General features: G+C 38.7%; 1 protein-coding gene across 1 annotated transcript in view; it reads right to left on the reverse strand.

Annotated features, from left to right (window-relative positions):
* Positions 1-20,354, reverse strand: part of IARS (isoleucyl-tRNA synthetase) — a 103,584-nt gene that overhangs the window by 9,093 nt on the left and 74,137 nt on the right. Inside the window, 8 exon segments of the mRNA XM_010290383.1 lie at positions 2,515-2,640; positions 3,638-3,749; positions 7,441-7,617; positions 11,268-11,363; positions 11,652-11,764; positions 12,576-12,750; positions 19,170-19,253; positions 19,462-19,564. Of these exon segments, the coding sequence (XP_010288685.1) occupies positions 2,515-2,640; positions 3,638-3,749; positions 7,441-7,617; positions 11,268-11,363; positions 11,652-11,764; positions 12,576-12,750; positions 19,170-19,253; positions 19,462-19,564 (986 nt within the window).

A 20,354-nucleotide genomic window follows, 5' to 3' on the forward strand; every position in this document is an offset into this window, starting at 1 on the left:
TTTAGCCTGCCTTAATACAAGATCTGCCTGATTTTGTACCATTACACAACCTTAAGTAAATCTTCATTACAATTAGAAAACAAGATAATAAATTACTGCAAGTAAAGTGGACAGCCCTAAAAACCACAGGAAGGAAAATAAGGAGCCAGAAATACGTTTTTACTGGGTCACAATTTTATTAACACACATGGGAACAATTCAGCAACAATTTGTCTGGAGTGCATGACCTTTCTTTGCAATTCCTCCCAGATACAGTGGCTGATACCAAGCCCCTGCCTCACCTAAAGAGGCCCTGGAATCATCTTTAGACCTCACCTAACGTTACCCGTGCAAAGGTTGGGCAGATAAAGCAAAGGGACCGCATCTGAACCGAACATCAGGAATTTCGGTTCTGTTCTCCAGCATCTTTAAGGGCTATTTGCTTTGTGCATGCCTTCAACCCTGACTCCTCAGGGAGCCCTGTCTTCTGCTGATCAATACTTACTGGAGATCTCTGCCAAATTGCAACAAATGTGAATTTGACAATCTACACTTTCCAAGGGAATTTTCATGTTGTTAATAAAGGGGCAGGGGAAAAAAAAACCAAAAACTGCTCTGCCCAGACCACTTACAAAGAGTGCAAGTTTAAAACCAGCACACCAAGATGGAAAGTCCCAGAATGCTACCTACACAGCAAAAGCAACATGGAAATGAAAGAAACAAAGCCTTTGTTACTACTGCAAAACAGAACTTTTGAGGAAGAGGGAAGGCGTAGATTTTCTTTACCACTTCCTTTAGGAATTCAGCATTAGTAGATTGATGCTGCATCCTTTTGTCCTGTTAGTGTCAGAAAACAAACCAAATAAGGAGAATAAGGGAGTCAAACTTCTTATAATCTTAATGACATGAGAGTTTCCCAACTCTTCTTGGCCTTTTGCAGGTCATCTCTTAATAATTGTACTGTAATGAATTGTACTGGTCCACACCCACCTCTGTAGGCAGATACCACACTGCTACATGGTATATCTATAAAAATCTACTATTTGGAAAATTATTTCAAAGAAAATTATTTCCTCCTTTAAAACATAACTGAAACATAAGGAAGATACTGAGGGATCCAGAATTTCCTGTAAATAGTCTATAAGTGAAAGCAGAGAATAATAATTTTGTATGACAGAACTATTCAGGTTGGCTAAGCACACCTTGGAAAGGTTTGATCACAGTAAAGTAAGTGCATTACATGCGACATGAAAAACCCCAAAAACACTCTTCTAGAAATACTTTCAGGAAAAGACAAGTAAAAAAACTAAAGATGGAGATGGTAACAGTGACCTTACAGACTCAAGACTATTCCCCTTCTGATGTCACAAGTAGACATAACTGGTGATCCTTAGCAGTCCTACTGGTACCCCAAAACAGCATTCCACAACAGCCAATTAAGGCATCTCCCTCTTAGATGCAGCTTCAGTAGTATTTCTATGAAAACACACTAGCAAAAGTTTCCGTAGCCATCCAATTACCTTTTTTTTGCAGTATTTTATCATTTCTGTGTCACTCATTTTAGACTTAATATGAACGGTGCAGAAACACACGGTTTGAACTTCAAGATGTGCCTGTCAACAACCCTAAGAACATACGAAGAGCTTACTATTACTGTTCGAACATCTCTGAAGTCCTATCACAGCATGGCCACTACAAGTACTCTTACTTTCTGTATTCATTCACTAAAGTGTTTGGTTACTAGTGTAACCTTCTCAGCGTGCCCGTTTTTAAGTTGCAACTTTTCCTGAGGTATTGAAGTATCATACATAATGTAGTAATAAAAGAGCACCGTCAACTCAAGGGAGAGAATGCCAATTTGCTGGTAGGGTCTCTGAGTCACTAACTGTAACATTTTTCATAGTGTTTTTCTTCTCCATTTCAGATATAATGACCAAAACTCTGATATAGACTGTAACTCTCTATATAATCCATAGACCATATTTTATATTCTCATGCCTTAAGAGAGGCCAAATTCAAGCTGCAAAAATATTCCGTAGATTTTTCTAAAAAGAAATGCAGAGATCCTCAAGTTTCTCTAGTGAGAAAAAGCAACATTTTTTTTTCCTCTAGACAGCTGTTTGCATTCAATTTAAATTCTCACCCTGCCTACTGAGGCATTGGGGGGGGGGGGGGGGGGGGAGGGCGGGAATTAAAAGCATGCAAGAGCTGATGGCAGCTTGCCATCAGTATATAGCATTGCCTGGACCCCATGGAAACACTTTCTGAAATAAATCAGATTTTGTCACGATGAGAACTGCAATGGAAATAAGATAACAGAAGAGCTGAGCATCATTTAGCAGCAGCTTTTGGGAACATCCTGATGTGACTATAAATACAGTCTCATAAGCTAAGTACTATAAAATAGGCTCTTTCCTTATGCATTTTTGTCATTTTTTATATATATATGTGTGTATATATATAAAAAATATACAGTAATTAACTCCTAGCTGCTTCTAGAAAGACTTTCAATGTTCCTCGCCATACTCCATTTACCTGTTTTTCCATTAAAAACTGTCAGTTTTGAATTTTTAAGACCAAAAATGCAGGAGACAGCATCTACAAGTCCAGTGAAGTTCAAGGTATTATCTCCTTTTGGATTTTCCAGCAGCAACACACCATCTAAAACCAAAATTAAGACATTAAAATGCAGTTTGGAAGCAAAATCCCAATTTCAATGATTTTCTAATGGCTTTTTCTAATTACTTCCAGAGAGTTTTTAAGCTAAGTTTAAACTTGCAACACCGTATCTTCCAGAAGTTTTTTCTAGTAAGAAAGATAAAGGCGGGGGGGGAAGTGGACTAAAGTGTACTTCAGATTTAAGAGTATGGAAGTTTTATTTGTTTTTATTAGCAAAGCAGTCAAATTCTTATGTCACTGAATTATAATCCAGTATCATATTGATTAAAACCTGACAGACTGTGTGCCCTCTGAAGTGTTCACTGGCTTATGTAGTTACATTCGTTATTATTCAGTAAGTAGCTTTGTAACCATGTTAAACAAGGCACACTTACTTTGGCACATGAACTGTAAACACATGTAGGAAAAAGAATTCCAGAGAGTGCATTTTGTTTTCTCTTCTTTTAACACATTAACTCAACCTTGTAACGCTTAACAATATCACGGCATTTGTCTTTTCATTATCCTTTATTCATTATCGTTACATTCTCTAGTTTTAAGTATTCTTTCCAGCTCTGTACTTGATACCTCAAGTTTTTCAAAACCAGCATCTCCTCCACAGAAAGGTATCACCTGCATTTACAGTATTATGTCAAGAATTAAAAATTCTCAAGGTACACTCTCCGAGCGTGCGTGAATGTACACACACAAATATAGTGTCCTCCTCCATATATTTGTATTCACATACAAACCCTTCAGCAGAACAGAAATAATTCAAGTGCACACCTGAATATTTACTTCAGGTCTACATCAGAAGACATCACGGACAACGTGTGGTTTTGCTTTTAATAAACTTTTTTTCAAGAATTATTTAAAGCTACTCTTGGAAGAGAGTTTGCACCACCTTTGAAACAAATTCATGGCTCCAACATTCATCACACAGTTTTCCAAACAATCTTTTGACATCACCACTGACAAATCAAAGCCGGTACATTCCTACCTTGCTCTGTCCCATTAACACAAACTTTGAGGTTGACGTAGGCACAGGCTGGACCAACACACTGACACAAACCACCTCTGACGAGTGTAATTTCTAGCTCTGATCCCTTCAGCTGAAGGAAGAAGAATATTATGATTATTCGACTTTATTAAACAAACACAACAAAATATTTTCCTTAAATAAACAACATTAAGATCTTGCCTTATTATACTAAACATGACTTACAAAAAAATAGCAACTTCTGCCACATCTTCCTTCAGAGACCAAGCGCTTCAAGTATTAGTTTCTCTTTAACACGTTAAAAATATTGCAGTATTTAAGACTTAAAAAAAACAGAGAGGAATAAACTGCCTGATTTTCACAAGTGATGAGCAGTGATGATCATCTCCCAAAATTTATTATACTTGAGAGACAGACTCTTCCAGAGGTAATTCAGGGTATCTGAAGACTGGACCCTGCTGTCCGTCACTGTCTGGAGAAGCCTTCATTTGTCTCCAAGAGGTTACCAAGATCAGTCAGATGTAGTAGCTGCCTTGATATCAAGTCAGCCTTTGTGAGTATCCCCCGATTAGCAATTAGCGAATCAATCAAAGCTTCAAACACCCCAACAAGAAACGGAACAAGTATCTTCCTTTGCAAATGAGACACAGGATGAAGAGACTTGAGAATCTGTAGCAATACTACAGAAACAAACTTAGTTCGTGAGGCCTTAAACCACAGCTTTAAGACTGTGCTTTTTCCAAGCACAGGTCTTTTCCTGAACTAAGTACAGCTAGACTTACTCCTGCACTTAGACCAATCTGTAATTAAACATCATATAGCTATCATTTAGACGAACAACTGTTACTAAGCAGCCATTCTGGCCAAATTTTTTGTAAATTTAGAGACGGCGTTTGTTAAGAGTCACTGTCCAAAGGGTGACCAGTCCAAAGGTGGAAGGACCACTCTTTGCTGAGCTCCTCTTACAAGCTAGGGAAAGGCACTTATGGAGCAGCAAATCTCATTTTGTGTTTACCCAATTCTACCAGCAATTAAAAATTCATTTTTCAAATGGCTGCTTTTCCTTCCCAGCATTTTCTGAGCAACTGCTGATTTTTTTGTTGTCTCTCAGAGCCAGTCTTTGGGAGAAGTGTTGTATCAAAAAATTGATAAAGCCCTGTATCAAAAATTAATCCAGGATAATTTCACAGAAATATTGATCCTGAACGTAACCAAAAATACTTGTAGAAAAGACAGACTGCATTTCATTTTTGTCCCAGTCTTCATGTACAGCCAACATCATGCAGTCCTGTTATTCCTTTTAATATCTTCCAGAAATTTGGTGCAATAATCCTGTCACAGTTGATTTATGAACTCACGTGTGGAATTACACACTTCATTCTTTTAACTTGCACCTGCTTTTATATCTGAAAAATCTATATAATGGTCTACATCAACACTGCAAAGCATTTTCCATGTCAATGTTGCTTATCAATCCTCACCAATAGAAGACAGTTGGTGCACAATTCAATTTGAATTCACATCTTCATAGTCTTTACGCCTGAAATCGCTCATACAAAATGCAATAGTCACAACTAAAGACGCCAGCCAGAGCCACGTCTGCTGCACCGAGCTACAAATTCATTGCACACAGGTGCAGCTACCCTCAAGTCTCCACAATGGGCCAAACCTCTACGCTGAAAGGATTTCTAAGGATGGGCTTTTCCATTTCAGGGATCTTTATTCACTGCTTTTAATGGGACAAGCTAGTTAACAGCAGAACACAGCGCACAGTCAAACATCTGCCCTAAGCAATCCATCTCTGCAGTGCCTGGAAGCAAGACTGGAGGAGGACTTCCAAGGAGGAACTAAAATCTCTAAAATTTAGTTGCACTAAAATCTCAGTCATCTGTTTCTCTCTGCAACTTCTACTTTAAAGTCTGTCTGTGACTCACAATTCAGAGGCACAGCAAGCCTGTAAGCACAGTAACTATCTAAATGTGCAGAAGGCAACCCACGCGGCAAAGAGCACAGATTAGCGCTCTAGGGGGGTACTTCGTGGTGACTGAGACTCCTCGAAGTAAGATAATAACAAACAACTCTGCATTTACTTACAAAGTTTTTCTTTGCCTCTGTTTACCATATGGAAACCGTATAGCTTTCGTACACAGAACTTGCAGTAATTCTCTTCTAATGTTTTTGTTTGAAAAAACCTCCAGGCCCAAGATTTTAAGCTGACAGGTAGGCACTCTCAGCTCTGTGACCGTTACAAGATTATTACATTTCTATCAACTTAGTCATCAATTGCAATAGCCACACAGAACTATCATATATAGTCTTATTTCAGCTCTAATTTTTCAGGTTTACACAGTCTGAAATCTGACATTTGTGCAAATGCATAGCCACAAGCCTCCTATCTCTGCTTTACATACTAGCTCATCATTTCCAAAACCAAATGGATCTTTTGCTGACATCCAGACAACAGCTATCAATTGTATCCATAATAACAAGCACCTTCTGTCAGGGCAAGATTTCCTCTTTACGTAGACAGCAGTAATTAAAACTAATCCAACAGACTCATCTTTCAGCTTTCCACAGTGTTTTTCTTCACCAGAATCTGCCAACTTAAGATTTAGAAAACAGAAAAATAGCAGCGGGGGGAAACCACACTTGCACAGGCATGAAAGCTTTTGCAGAAAGACACAGCAACCAACATTAAAGCTCATGCACGAAGCAATTTGAGGTAGGCATTCAGACAAGGGTTTCCCAGCGCAATAATTTTTTTTTCCCAGCTGCTTTTACATTCTAAGCCATTTGATGCTGACTTAACATCGAACTGTCCATCAGCAGTATCCCAATCAAATAAGTACCTAGAATAAATAGCAAAATATTTTCACCAATTTCTCAGCCATAATATTTTCCACTTTTACATAGTGTTTTTCCCTGTGTGTGTCACTAGATTAAACTAATAGTTTTGAAAAAGGCCAAATAGAGCTTTGTTTCAAATCTGTACAACTTTAGAAGCGTAATTATTAAGTATAAAACATTTCCTTACATATGCTGTTACTAAGATGGATAAAGTATGTGCTTTCCCTTCAGCTTTTCTCAGACCCCCAAGCCATTCTGTAAATCAAATTTTAAGTCTGATATATCATAAATTCTTGTCTTTCTGGTCTAGCATGACATTTAGATTGAAGAATACTTCATCCAAAATTCCGCTAGGAATGCCTTTTGAATATAGAAAGTTTGAATAAAACCATGGCAAAAGTATTCTCAAAACATGACAGAACAAAGAGTCAAAGAAAACAAAGGAAGCAGTTCAGATCTGCTGCTGAAAGAATAAGCCAATCGGCAAAACTGCACTGTTACAAAAGACTGAATTTCAGCAATACGGGGGAGAAAAAAACACCGTCCTCAGACATTAGTAACTGAAGTTGGTCTTAAGCCAGAAGGCAAAATTTAGCCTCAGAGGAGAACATTTCTAATACAAAAGCATATTAATTTAAAGAAATCAGAGCAACAATATTTTTGTACATGGATTAGTGCATTGTTAAGACAGCAAATAACTGTGTGCATTAAGCTTACAAAAACAACTACCTAAGATATTTGTTTTGGTTCCCAAGCAGCTTCATTTTCAATACAGAGCCCAACTATTTTCTTTTTTAAATCAAAACGGCCAATATGGAAATTTATAAATATAAAAGAATATCCACTATATCCCACAAATAAATATTTACATACAAATTTTCTGTAAACCAAGCAGTTTGTCCAGACAAAAGCACATAACAAAATGAACTAAGCAGTCAATGCTTTTTCTTTCTTACTTGGGTTGTTTCCTGGATGAGAACTTCTTTTGAGGTAGGCACCGGGTAAGGCTTCAGGGCAGCCTTTATTGTTGCAAAAATGAAATCCGTGTGTTCCTTAATAACAGTATCCAGGTAGTCACCTTCTGGATGTGAGCTGTAGTACACTGTAATCTCATCTGTAGGGACCAGATTTCGCTGTAGGATACACCAAGCATACTATTAATGACAGCAAGATGACTTTCACATACACAAACTAAAAGAAGGATACTTGTTAAGTTAAAGAAAAAATATCTTCAATATTTACCAGACATTTGTTAAGTTTCCACAAGAAAAATTCAGAATAAAACAATTCTTTTGTCCAAAGGGCAAGAAAGAGGCTTGAAACATGGTGGTTTTCTTCAAAAGCTAACAACCGAAAAAGCACACCTTACTCTAAATGTCTCACTTTCAAATTCATTTACCAACTTACCCCCTTCGTGAACCGAAAGCCTACCAAATCTATTAGAAAGCTTTTCTTGATGCTTTACTAGCATTTACACAACCTGTTAGCCTGAAATTAAACCCACAGCTCTCTTTATTAAGCAACTGCTCAATTAGTGACATTTTCTTAACACCCAAGAGTCTCCAAGGCATTTTGGTATTGTTTTGGAAGGTGCTGACCAGATTTTTTTAAGCTTTCACACTAGTTCCGTCACATCTCTTTGTAACATATGCTTCAGGAAAAGAGTAATCGGTTTGAATTGTACACTTCTTAATGCTCAATTATGGCAAATTTCTGCCTCAGTAATAAAATTATTTCAAGGAAAAAAAATACCAGCACTAAGAAAATTTTATTTCTGAAGTCTGCTAAAAATGACTGCCCTAATGCCATCTCAGTAATAGTCACTGCGGATCCAGAATCTGTTTGTGGTTTTTATTGCACATACACTTTTGTAACAGGAGTGGGAAGAAAAGAATGGAAGAATAAATGCACATTAGCATCATGTTAAATATTAGGCAAGACTAACTATTTTGATACTTATTTAAGTGAGAATAAATTATAACCTTATGTCATTACAGAAGTAAATTTAAATCATCTTTAACTTATGAGAGAGTTTTCTTTTCCTGGCTACATTCCTTCCTGGTTTTATTTTATACAGATATAATCCTGTATAGTTTGTATATATACTATTTTGGTACAAATTCGTCATTTTTCATGTATGCTTATACTGAAGATTCATGCAGTCTTAACCATACAGATGTCTTTTCCCAAAAACATGTCCCATGAAAATTTTGTCTACACATCATCTACAGCTCCTGCAATATTTCTTCAGGCCTAAGTCTGAAAAACATACAGATTCTAGTGCATTGCCACCAAGTTTGTCGAGTAGGAAAACCCTACATATGCCACAGGAAAACATGTTTCATGTCTGCAATGTGTATGTGCATGAGGGAGCAGGGAATTGTTTTGTTCTGTTTTTTAAAACTTGCAGATTCTGAAACCTTTAGAATTCTTTGTACGGAGTTACATATTACTTAATGTCCTCTCCAGATCAAAGGCTTTTTTTGAGCTGTCATAAAATCACAGGATCATTTGGGTTGGAAAAGACCTTTAAGAGCGAGTCCAACCATTGACCTAGCACTGCCAAGTCCAACACTAAACCGTGTCCCCTAAGCACCACATCTACACGTCTTTTAAATACCTCCAAGGATGGTGACTCAACCACTTCCCTGGGCAGCCTGTTCCAGTGCTTGACAACACCTTCAGTGAAGAAATTTTTCCTGATACCCAATCTAAGCCTCCCTTGGTACAACTTGAGGCTATTTCCTCATCTTATTGCTATTTACCTGGGAGAAGAGGCTAATACCCACCTCGCCACAATCCCTTTTCAGTAGTTGTAGAGAGCGATAAGGTCTCTCCTCGGCCGCCTCTACTCCAGGCTAAACAACCCCAGTTCCCTCAGCCGCTCCTCGTAAGACTTGCTCTCCAGACCCCTCACCAGCTTCATTGCCCTTCTCTGGACACGCTCCAGCACCTCAGTGTCCTTCTTGTAGTGATATTGTAGTCGAATACAATATTTGAGGTGCAGCCTCACCAGTGCCAAGTACAGGGGGACATTCAGTTCCCTACTCCTGCTGGCAACACTATTGCTGATACAAGCCAGGACGCTGTTGGCCTTCTTGGCCACCTGCACACACTGCCGGCTCATGTTCAGCCGGCTGTCAACCAGCACGCCCAGGTCCTTTTCCGCCGGGCTGCTCTCCAGCCACTCCTCCCCAAGCCTGTAGCGTTGCATGGGGTTGTTGTGACCCAAGTGCAGGACCTGGCACTGAGTCTTGTTGAACATTATACCGTTGGTCTTGGCCCATCGATCCAGCCTGTCCAGATCCCTCTGCAGAGCCCTCCTACCCTCCAGCAGATCAACACTCCCACCCAACTTGGTGTTGTCTGCAAACTTACTGAGGGAACACTCGATCCCCTCCTACTAATCATCGATAAAGATAATAAACAAGATCGGCCCCAAAACTGAGCCCTGGGGAACACTGCTTGTCATCGGCCGCCAAATGGAGTTAACTCCATTCACCAGAACTTTTTGGGCCTGGCCAACCAGCCAATTTTTTACCCAGCAAAGAGCATGCCCATCCGAGACATGAGCGGTCAGTTTCTCCAGGAGAATGCTGTGGGAGACGCTGTCGAAGGCTTTACTAAAGTCCAGGTAGACAACACACACAGCCTTTTCCTCATCCACTAAGTGGGTGACCTTATCATAGAAGGAGATCAGGTTAGTCAAGCAGGACCTGCCTTTCATAAACCCAAGGTAACTGGGCCTGATCGCCTGGTTGTCCTGTACATGCTGCGTGATGGCACCCATGATGATCTGCTCCATAACCTTCCCCAGCACTGAGGTCAGACTGACAGGCCTGTAGTTCCCTGGATCCTCCTTCCAGCCGTTCTTGTAGATTGGCATCACATTTGCTAACTTCCAGGCAACAAGGACCTTGGGTGGATCCCATCCATCCCCATAGACACGTGTGTGTCTCAGTGGTGTAGCAGGTTGCTAACCATTTCCCCTTGGACTGTGGAGGCTTCATTCTGCTCCCCGTCCCTGTCTTCCAGTGGAAGGGGCTGGGTACCCTGAGGACGACTGGTCTTACTATTAAAGACTGAGGCAAAGAGGGCATTAAGTACTTCAGCCTTTTCCTTATCCTGTGTCCCTATGTTTCCCTTCATGGTGACCATGCTTTCTTGGCACAAAATGGAGACAGTGCAGAGCTTTCTGGATTAGTGTTGTAGAGAAAAAGATAGTTACATTGGTTCAAAGTGTTTTAACATAAAGGTCAGACAGCATCATTTGTATGCATGATGAGAAACATTTAGAGCAGAATCATTAATGTAGGTGTACAAATCGGTGCCAGAAATGCCTCCTGCAATTTGTTGAGACATGAGTTTGTTTCTTTAGCAGGCCTAGGTGTCTGAGCTCTCATCAGCCCAGCTGATGTAACACACCAGAACCGAGACGGAACAGAACATCATTCTTGGCAGGAGGCAGGCAGGCCTGTGAGCTGCTTAACTGGGACTGAACCACTGATACGTGGCTGAAGATAGAACACAAAAGGGGCTCAGTAAAACAAATTCACGATGGATGATGTACAGCAAGCTCATTGTTCAACTCGAGCTACTTAGTAATACGGGAATTCAAAATGAAAATAATTATTTGTAATCATTTCTGTCCGATCAGAAAGCTATATATGAGTAGTAAATGATACAGCGCATCACATTAAAAAGGTCAGTTTCTGCTGCATATTGTCCAAAGATTGCTTAAAAGGAAGTTAAAATGTCTTGTTCCAAACCATTGCTTTCTAACCTTTTTGCGAAGCTTCTGGATGCGATTAATCACTTCCCGGGCAACTCCTTCATCCACCATGGACTGGTCTGGAGTAACGTCTAGCAGAACTAAAACCTGACGTAATGCACAGAATACAGTTGAACAGGTGACAAACTTTAAACAAAAGCTAGTATTAACTCACTCAGAATCTCAGGTACATTTTTATAGAGCTCCTCACTTTCTTCAATGTGATATTTTGTGAGTACTTTAACATCTCCAAAATTCAGAAGATAGGCTCCTGGAATTTGTTGAACTATCTGAACAAACAAAACCACCCCACCTTTCACCTCACCATTTTCATGTTACTTCTAGAGGAACTCTTCCCTCAATCAAAACAAAACCAAAACAGAACCAGTAAAATACCTGAGCATCCGAATGTGCCTCAAACTGGGCAGATCCTCCTGCAACCTGATCAAAGGTATACATGAGACGAAGATCTTCCCCATGGAGTTCATGTCCTTCTACAACAATGGTGCCTGCAGAATTAGCAGATGAAGGCCATCTCTTACAATCAGAGTAAAAAATCCCTTTTTTTTTTTAATTCAAAAAGCTTTAAATAATTATCAAACTCCAAATATGTGAAATGCAGTACATCTGCAATACATTTAAACAGCAGCTAAGCACTAGTAAGAAACGCTGAACTCTCCCACATTCAGATTTTTCATACAAGCACTTCTACAGGCAGCGGAACTCACTCAAATGCAGACACTTCAGCAACTGTTTGCGTACCATTTGAATGAAACGGAATAAAACTTACAAATAAGCTGTATACTCAACTAAATCAAAATTTACATTTAAGCAGCTAACTACACAGATAGAGCTAGAAAATTCACACCCACTTGTAAATCTGGAATTGAAGTAATGCTTTTAAAATAAAAACTATCCCACAGATACTCAGTTCAAATCTGATTCTGTCTTACAGAACAGCTTACTCTCTACTTCGGCCTTACAATAGCACTTAAACAGGAGAACAGGCTAAGACTAGTATACATGGCCCCTTCTAATCTCCTGTCAGCAAAATAATAAAAACAACTTTTCTCCTATTCTCATCAACATAAAATTTAATAGGGATAACAACAGGGAAGGAGGCCTTAAGTTTCCCTAAACCCACAGAAGGACACTTTTGCATCTGTTCCTGCAAATGCTTCACTAATATACATAAATCAAGTACAATTGCCTGATTTTTTAAATTCCCTCCCCCCGGCCCCCCCCTCTGATGAGATGAAGGATTTTGGGTCTTTTTTTGGTCAACATTGCCATCATTTCGTAGTTTGTGCCACTACATACCTGTCTCCTGGAATTCCTCCAGCTGCTCACTCTTTAGCTCTTTGATTGCAGCCATGACAAGCTTAAATGCACCTTTCAAACGCTTCCCAAGCACCATGTGATCTGGTTCTGCTCTCAGCCGGACTCCATATTTATCTTTGTTAGTAGATAGTGTCACTTGACGTACATTAAGTTCCTACATAAATACACCAAGAGGAAAAAAAAACCGAAGCTAAAGAACAGCCACCTCTGACAGCTGTGGGAAGGGTACAAAACCAGGGGCCACAGTACTGGGGAAGTCATAAGTCTCAAGCTGCAAGTTTTTTTTATATGGTTGTCTCTATGACCAAGTAACTAGCCAACACTGCAAGAGCAAATAAACCCAACCAATACTGAAACTATCCTTCAGTAGAAGATCCTATCCTCTCTTCAGCCTTTAGGTCGACTTTTCTCTGTTAGTAATTGACACCAGTCAGTGCTCAACGCAAATCAGATCCCTATTCAACAGCCTTTTTTATTTTACCATTATAACTGCCTGGAGAGATAAAACTATTACCTTCGTGTGCAATGGGATTAGAAAATGGCCTGACAAAATTCAGGCAGAAATATCTTGCATTTAGCCAGAAAACTAGAACTGACAGGCTTATGTTTTCGGTTGTACAAATGCTACTGCCTCATTTTGTCTCTTTTCTTGTGTTTATTCTAGGTCCTTACTGTACAGAAAACCGCCTTGCTCAGAAAAAACTTCTGCCCATGCTCTGCTCTGCAGCACAAGATCAGTGTGTCGGAGCAGCTAAAAAAAGCTTAGAAAACATGCATGAACTTCAGGAGGGGCCCCAGACCAAGGATGTTATTTTGCCACTACATAAAACATGGGCACACTCAAGTTTCTAAGTAATGCGTGCAGTTTTTGTCCCCGTATCTGAAGGGGAATATAGCAGTGCTGTGATAAGTTTTACAGAACAATTGATTAAGAGGACAGTGTTGCCACCATATGAGCAAAGACCAAGGCTAGAACTCTTTGGAGTTTTGAAATTATGAAAGAGGTGGGTAAGGAATGTAAAACTGTTATTCACCAAATCCCCAAACAACTCCTCAAGTAAGGGAGCATGCAGGAAATAGTAGGAGATTGGTTTAAAAGAGGTATACAAGTAGTTAACCCTTGGAACTTAATGCCACAAGAGGAGGTAAGCAGGAGCATACCATCAAGTTCAAAACAGAATTACGCTAGTCACAGTAGGCACATGAAGAGGTGTTAAAGGGAACTGGCAGGCGTGTGCCCTCGAGTATCTTTAATACAGTAGCTGCAGATGGTGACTACAACAGGAGTCTACTGCTCAAAGCAGCCAGATGCTCACGCTTTCTCTAAATGGACTCCACCATTGCAGGAGACAGCACAATGTGCTAGATGAGCCACGAGTCTAAACCACTAAGTAATTTCTTACATTCTTAATTACAAATATTTTCCTCATCACATAAGGACATTAAAAACCACCATTCAAAAAAAACCAACCACAAACCTTATTATACACCCTGACCATCATACAATGCCAAATTTGAAAATACACAGCAAATCTCTCTGCTCTACGCTTAATTCTGTCCAATGAACAAATGCATTACACACGTTGTTATTAATAACACCGAGAAATAATGTCTTGGTGTTCCTCCTGTAAATAAGAGCACTGTATCCCAGTGTTATTTCATGTCTTCAAGAATGTCTGTTTTTCCCCTGCTTTGTAAAGCCAAGTAAGAAACACACACAAGGCAGGTCTTGATACCTAAATTTCCAGTTTCACAGAGTCTCACTCTCTTGGTGTAACATATCAGAGAGAGATCTTGGAAACTTTTAATTGCCAACATGCAAATTCTTCTACAGGTGCAAACCTGCACATATCTGGAGCACATTTCACTATAATTTGGCAGGCTTTCTGTCAGGCTGCCCAATACTTGAAGCACTTTGTGTTTAAATCTCCACTAGCTAGAAGGTTGTTGGAGTTGACGTCAACATGATACAGAATCACCACGTGCATTTGGCAAGCAAGCTACTCCAAGTAATTTAGGAAGCAGAAGTAAATGGTAGCGTCAGCATGACAGGACTAGCAAGTAGCCAAACATTTAGATTGAGAAGTAATGCTTAAATACAACCTCTGAGCTACAGCCTAATTCCCTCAGAAGACCTACTGACATAAGGAGCCAAGAATACAACTGAAACTAATTTTATTTAATGCATCTTTTAGGAAATCTACTGAAAATTACATACTTCAGAAGTTCAGTTTTAATGGGGTGCTGATGGAGATTAGCCCACAAGTGGTAAATGACAACCTCGTGGAGAAAAAGAAAAATCATAATCCAAAAAATAGCACAAATTGAAAGATGACTTTGAGCCTGATTAGATAAATTACATACAGGCCAACTCTATCAGGACAAGTTTTCTATACTAATTAGATTAGGAAACAATTCTTCTGTATACAGAAGAATTATCAATTAAAAAATCTGAATGACTCTTCAAACAAAAAAACTAACCTGTGTCTTAGGTCTGTTTATATCTGCCTCAATATAGTGCTTCGACTTAAAATGGTTCTTAATTTTATCTTCCCAATAAATCAAAATTAGCTCCTTAACACATCTTTCAAGTGTCATACACACAAACTGAGCCAACCAGTCCTTCCCATCGCCAGTCGGAAGACCTGTATATTCAGACACTCCTATCTACAAGGGCCTTTAGTTGGTGCCATGTGCCAGACACGATCAGGTATGCCCAAGTCTCAGAACAGAGAAAGAGAAATGCCAGTGCTGGGCTGGGCTCTCTAAGTGAGCACCCTAAAAAGGAAAATAAATATTGATTATGTAATACTGTAAGAAACAAAATACTGAAAACCTACTGCAAGAAACAAAACCAGAAACCACACACTGCCACGGTTCACGCATCAGTTAATTCAGCCCATTCATGGACTCAGTCCACTACATTACTTCGTAACGTTAACAGTGTTACAGTACTGGTAGACCTTGGATGTGATGAACTCAATTTTCTGTTTTATTACAGCCATACATAGGGGTGGGGGTTGAAGGGTGTACAAAGGTGGCATGCAAACAAGATTCTGATTGTGCATAGAATAAAATTTACTCAGATAAAACCTTTCACTAGAGGTAGTTAGGAAGAGAAGTCCTGAACTAGGCTTGTAAAAGGCCTGGATTTATTTCATTTTGTGAGCTTGGCCATTTTTGCATGACAACTCTATACTCTGGACAATTCTAATATTAAAATCCATTTGTTCAAATGATTTACTATGTTCTGATGATAAGAGAGTAAGACTGCAGATCAAAGACTACAGCTACTTCTGATAAAGTGATGAATGAAATTTTTTGAAGACTTGACAAGTGTATTTTTCAAATTCTTTTGTCAGCAACTGCATGAAATTAAATGGTGTCATTTTTCTTACAGATTACCTCAGGCACCTGTAAATTTACTAGAAACACACTTCTGGCAATAACTAAAGAATCTAAAGCTCTGAATATGGAGGAGGTTGATGAACAAAGCTGCAAACACAACCCAAGTAATACTAGCCAGTCTGCCTGTATTCATTGACCTCTTTAGCTCTGAACCATCTTAGTAAACAACTAGATTGATGGCTATGCAATACAATAAAACACGTACTAAGCTTCAGCATCAGCTATTTGAATTTTAAGATACATAATAAAAATAGGACAATACTGTATTTTGTATTTGTGCTTCCATAAAGGTATTTGAGTTTCTTGTAACCCATCTCCCCGTAAGACATACCTTAACTTTGTTTGCAGTAGCAAATGAATATAAATTAAAACATACTTTTGTACAATCTCATTATGTAATAACTTATAAAATCGTTAGGTTCCTTTGTTACCTTTTATGAGCTGTAGAAATTGACATCAAATTTTGTCAGCTGTCTTTTTGGAAGCAATTTGAGTAAGCAAACCCCATCTCTCTCAAAATTGGATTCTGCAAAATCCACAAATCCAGTTTTCATCTAAATCCACAAAACCAGTTTTCATCTATCACACAAAAAATGTGATAGACACTAACCTACATTTCACAAAATTCTGCTACTGCAGACATCTAGGTATTGAAATGATTAATAACAGCAGCTCTGAAGTAAAGCATCATAACTGCCAAGTCTAAGAGAAATAATCAATAAGCTAACATGACAGAAAAGCCTTATAATCCCACTTGCAAATCAATTAAGATTTTGTAATTAAAATTCCTTTAGTGCACAATTCTTAAGAATTTAAGTCCCACAGTAAACCAAAAGCAAGATGCATACAACACTGATCAAGAAGTCTTGTGCATTGAGCCATGACTCCCTTTGACACTGATCTGAAGTTGCTCCCAGTAGAAATTTAGAAGCCTTCCTCAGATTTATACTTAGGCTTGGGGAAAGATGGTATTGCTGGAGTAATTAGAAGTTTAAGAGGTCCTCCCCTCTGTCAGTCACCTCTTGAATTCTTTGACTGACACGGTTGCTCTCACCAAGACAAGCGAGGTGAACTGATCTTGCTTGGGTAGATGCAGATTTTTGTTCTCTTTGTCAAGCCAAAGCAGCTGATCTTGACAAGGACAACCCGCACTAAAAAAGTTCCAACACATTTTAAGCAAGTTACTAGGTCTTCTGTTACAGAATCCTCTGGTGATGCCTTACTGAAAGGCAGAAAGAATCCTTAACCTTTCCAAGGACAGGTGTATAGGTAAGAGCCATGACACTTCTGGACAAAGCGGGGCGGGGGGGGGTGGGAAATCTTTCGATACTGTACTGCCAGTGGTTATGACAGAAAAAGAACTTCCATCTCCTTTATCTTTGAAGGCCTGTTTTAGTGGCTTTACAGAATGCACAATGTTACTAACACTTATGGCAGAAAAAAAATCTATTAAACAGAAAGCATCATAGCCTTATGCTTATGTACTACCAGCATGCCTTAGTACAGCCCTTGGAACTGCCTCTGTCATGAACGTATATAAACTGATCAGAAAGTGACAGATTCTGATAAATAAAAGATGACAGAAAGGTCAATTATTAGCAGAAATATATTTAATGGTCTCTGGATTATTAAATAAAACAGAACAGATTGTTCAACCCACGAGTCCTATATTACATCAGCTCTTAAGTAGTATAGACGTCCTAAGGTTGGATGTCCAGTGAAACATCTGGGTAAAGAGTGATCATCTACCCCAACAAGAGGCTACTGCACCAAAAAGAAATTATGACTGCTAAGAAAGAACACCATTGCTTAACCAGTTTTACTTCTTCCCTCACTGCCGTCCAGAGGGGTTCTGAAAGGCCCCCAGTCTTACAGTGGAGATATTACCTCTAACTCCCTGTTCAGTAAAGCAATAATAAAGTCCCTAGGCTGCTAACACTGAGAAATTACACATAGCATCGCTCATGATATCAAATGCATGATCATGACGGATTTAAGTAGTAAGAACCACTGGTTTGCAAGATGTTTTGAAGGCCCCAACACCTAGAAAAAAGTTCAAAGGCATACTGGCATAGTATCATATTTTTCCCCCCTTTTCTTTTTAAAAAAAAAAACCCCAACATCCAACATTTCATCGAAATTCATCACTGTAGCTGAAACACTCTTCCTTCTCACTATTCCCTCTTACTGTTTGATTTCTTTTGTACATCATAGATGGGAAAGATAATGCATATAATGTCTAGTTGTAATGAAATTTAATTGAACATAAAGACTAAAAAGCCCACTCTACAAACAGTCTTTTAAGCAATCAGAAGTAATACGCTTTGTGCCTTCACTACAACTTCTGAAATGCAGTACCAAAGTTTAAAAGATTTATTTATAGTATAAACACATAAATACATGAAGTTTATTTATAAAGAAGCTCCTTTTTAATTTCACATCTTAAAATACCAAGGATTTTTATATGACTGACTAAAAGCAGAAAGTGCAGCCAATATCAGGAAATTAAGCTCAAAAAACCGAGAAAGCTTACTTCTCTCTTGAATGACGGGGCTTTTATCCAAACAAAGACTTACAAGTAGGGCAAGCTGCATTTCCCTAACGGACACACATTAAAGGACTATTGCAGTGGCATACAGGAGCAGATGAGTGTAAGAAATTTTATAAACTAACATCTTATTTATTTGACATTTTATTTCCTAAACAAAATGCTGCAAAAATCTTGACTGGTCCCCTATTCTTCCTTACATGGAACTCCTCCTCTCCGTCAACCTTCCACTTACTGCCCTTCAACTGAAAGAGATCCCAGATTTTGCAATCCATCTCTTTGACAACATGTAGTTGACTATTGTCTTATTCTCATTCAGAAAATGTTTTTCCTTTCACTAATCAAGAAAAAGAACATTTCTAATAGGACCGAGGGGCTATGTGGTCAGTTTGAGCAATTAAGTATTTCTCAGTACCACAACTGACTAAGGATCACCACCCATTTACCTTCATTTCTGTACACAGTACCCACCGATATCCCCTTTCATTACAATTCTCTGTGAAATTAATTTTACCTAGTGAGTTATTAATATCATCAACAGGGAAGGTTAGGGTTTTGTTTATTTGGGTAACTGACATACCCAATCCAGTTGAGCATCATGTTCATGATGTTCTTACCTCGAGTATGTACTTCTCTAAAGATCTGACGCTTTCCAGAGCCTCTGGATCCTGATGGATAACTACTACTTCTTTTAAAGGATACTGGGAAGAAGGAAAAAGACATAAACTTTTGTCTTTCCAACTGAAAACAAAGAACTTCAGAAATCATTCTTTATCATTTGAAGTATTTTATTGTTGAACTCTGTTTGCTATTCCAAACTTAATTATTCAACTTTCTCAAGCTTATCCCAAAATTACAAAGCTACTGCACATTCCCAAGGCATTGATAAGAGATGTTAAGAGTTCTAACCTTTACTGGAATGGTTTTTCTGTCTCTGATTACTCGTCCAAGCTCAATAACAGACTGCAAACAAGAAACGGCACTTTCAATTTTTTTGTCGATGAGATCCTCCCTAGATTAAAAGGGAAACATTGTATTGCTTCATTTTCATCATATCTGAGCAGATTGAAAACATTTTATCCCCTTCCCTGAAATTTCCTACAAGAGACTCAATTATGCTCTGTTTGGGGCAATTTGAAAAATGAACAAACAAGTTTTTCCTTCTCTCTTTGGAAAAGATGATAAAGAAATAACCTGCTGAAAACAAAACACACAGCTATTTTTAAAACATCTTTTGCTAGCACCTCTCACTAGATGGAGATGATGGATTGAGTCATACTAACTTTTTATTGGATATTAATAAAATAAGAAGGTTTACATTAATAATGTCATAAGATTATGCAAAAAGGTATTATAAATAGTATACTTACAATGACAATTAAATACCTATAATGCAATCAACTCACTCTGCATCTCAATTTATAATCTTTTCCAGGAATTCTAGACATTTTAGCTTGATGTTTTAGACAGTTTTGTCATCTTTCCTGGCTTCATCATTTTTTCTGCCTTCATTATTTTAACCACCTTCCATTTTGAGGCAAGCCAGGGTTGGGTGGTTTTTTTGCATTTTGGGGGGGGGGTGTTGTTTGAGGTTTTGGAGTAAGCCGACATTCACACTTTGTTTCAAATGTACTAGCAGCCAACAGTTCCAAAAACGTGGTTTTCTTGAGTAGCTGCATAAATTAAAAAATAAATAAAAGGAGGCAGCTCCTTTAAAACACACAAATGTCTTATCAAGGCCAGAAGTACTGGTTCAAAAGACAGTTGTGAACCAAATGAACAAAGCTGCATGCTGCAATACA

This window comes from Phaethon lepturus, unplaced genomic scaffold (assembly GCF_000687285.1).
Source record: "Phaethon lepturus isolate BGI_N335 unplaced genomic scaffold, ASM68728v1 scaffold10667, whole genome shotgun sequence".
In the NCBI taxonomy this organism is placed as follows: Eukaryota; Metazoa; Chordata; class Aves; order Phaethontiformes; family Phaethontidae; genus Phaethon; species Phaethon lepturus.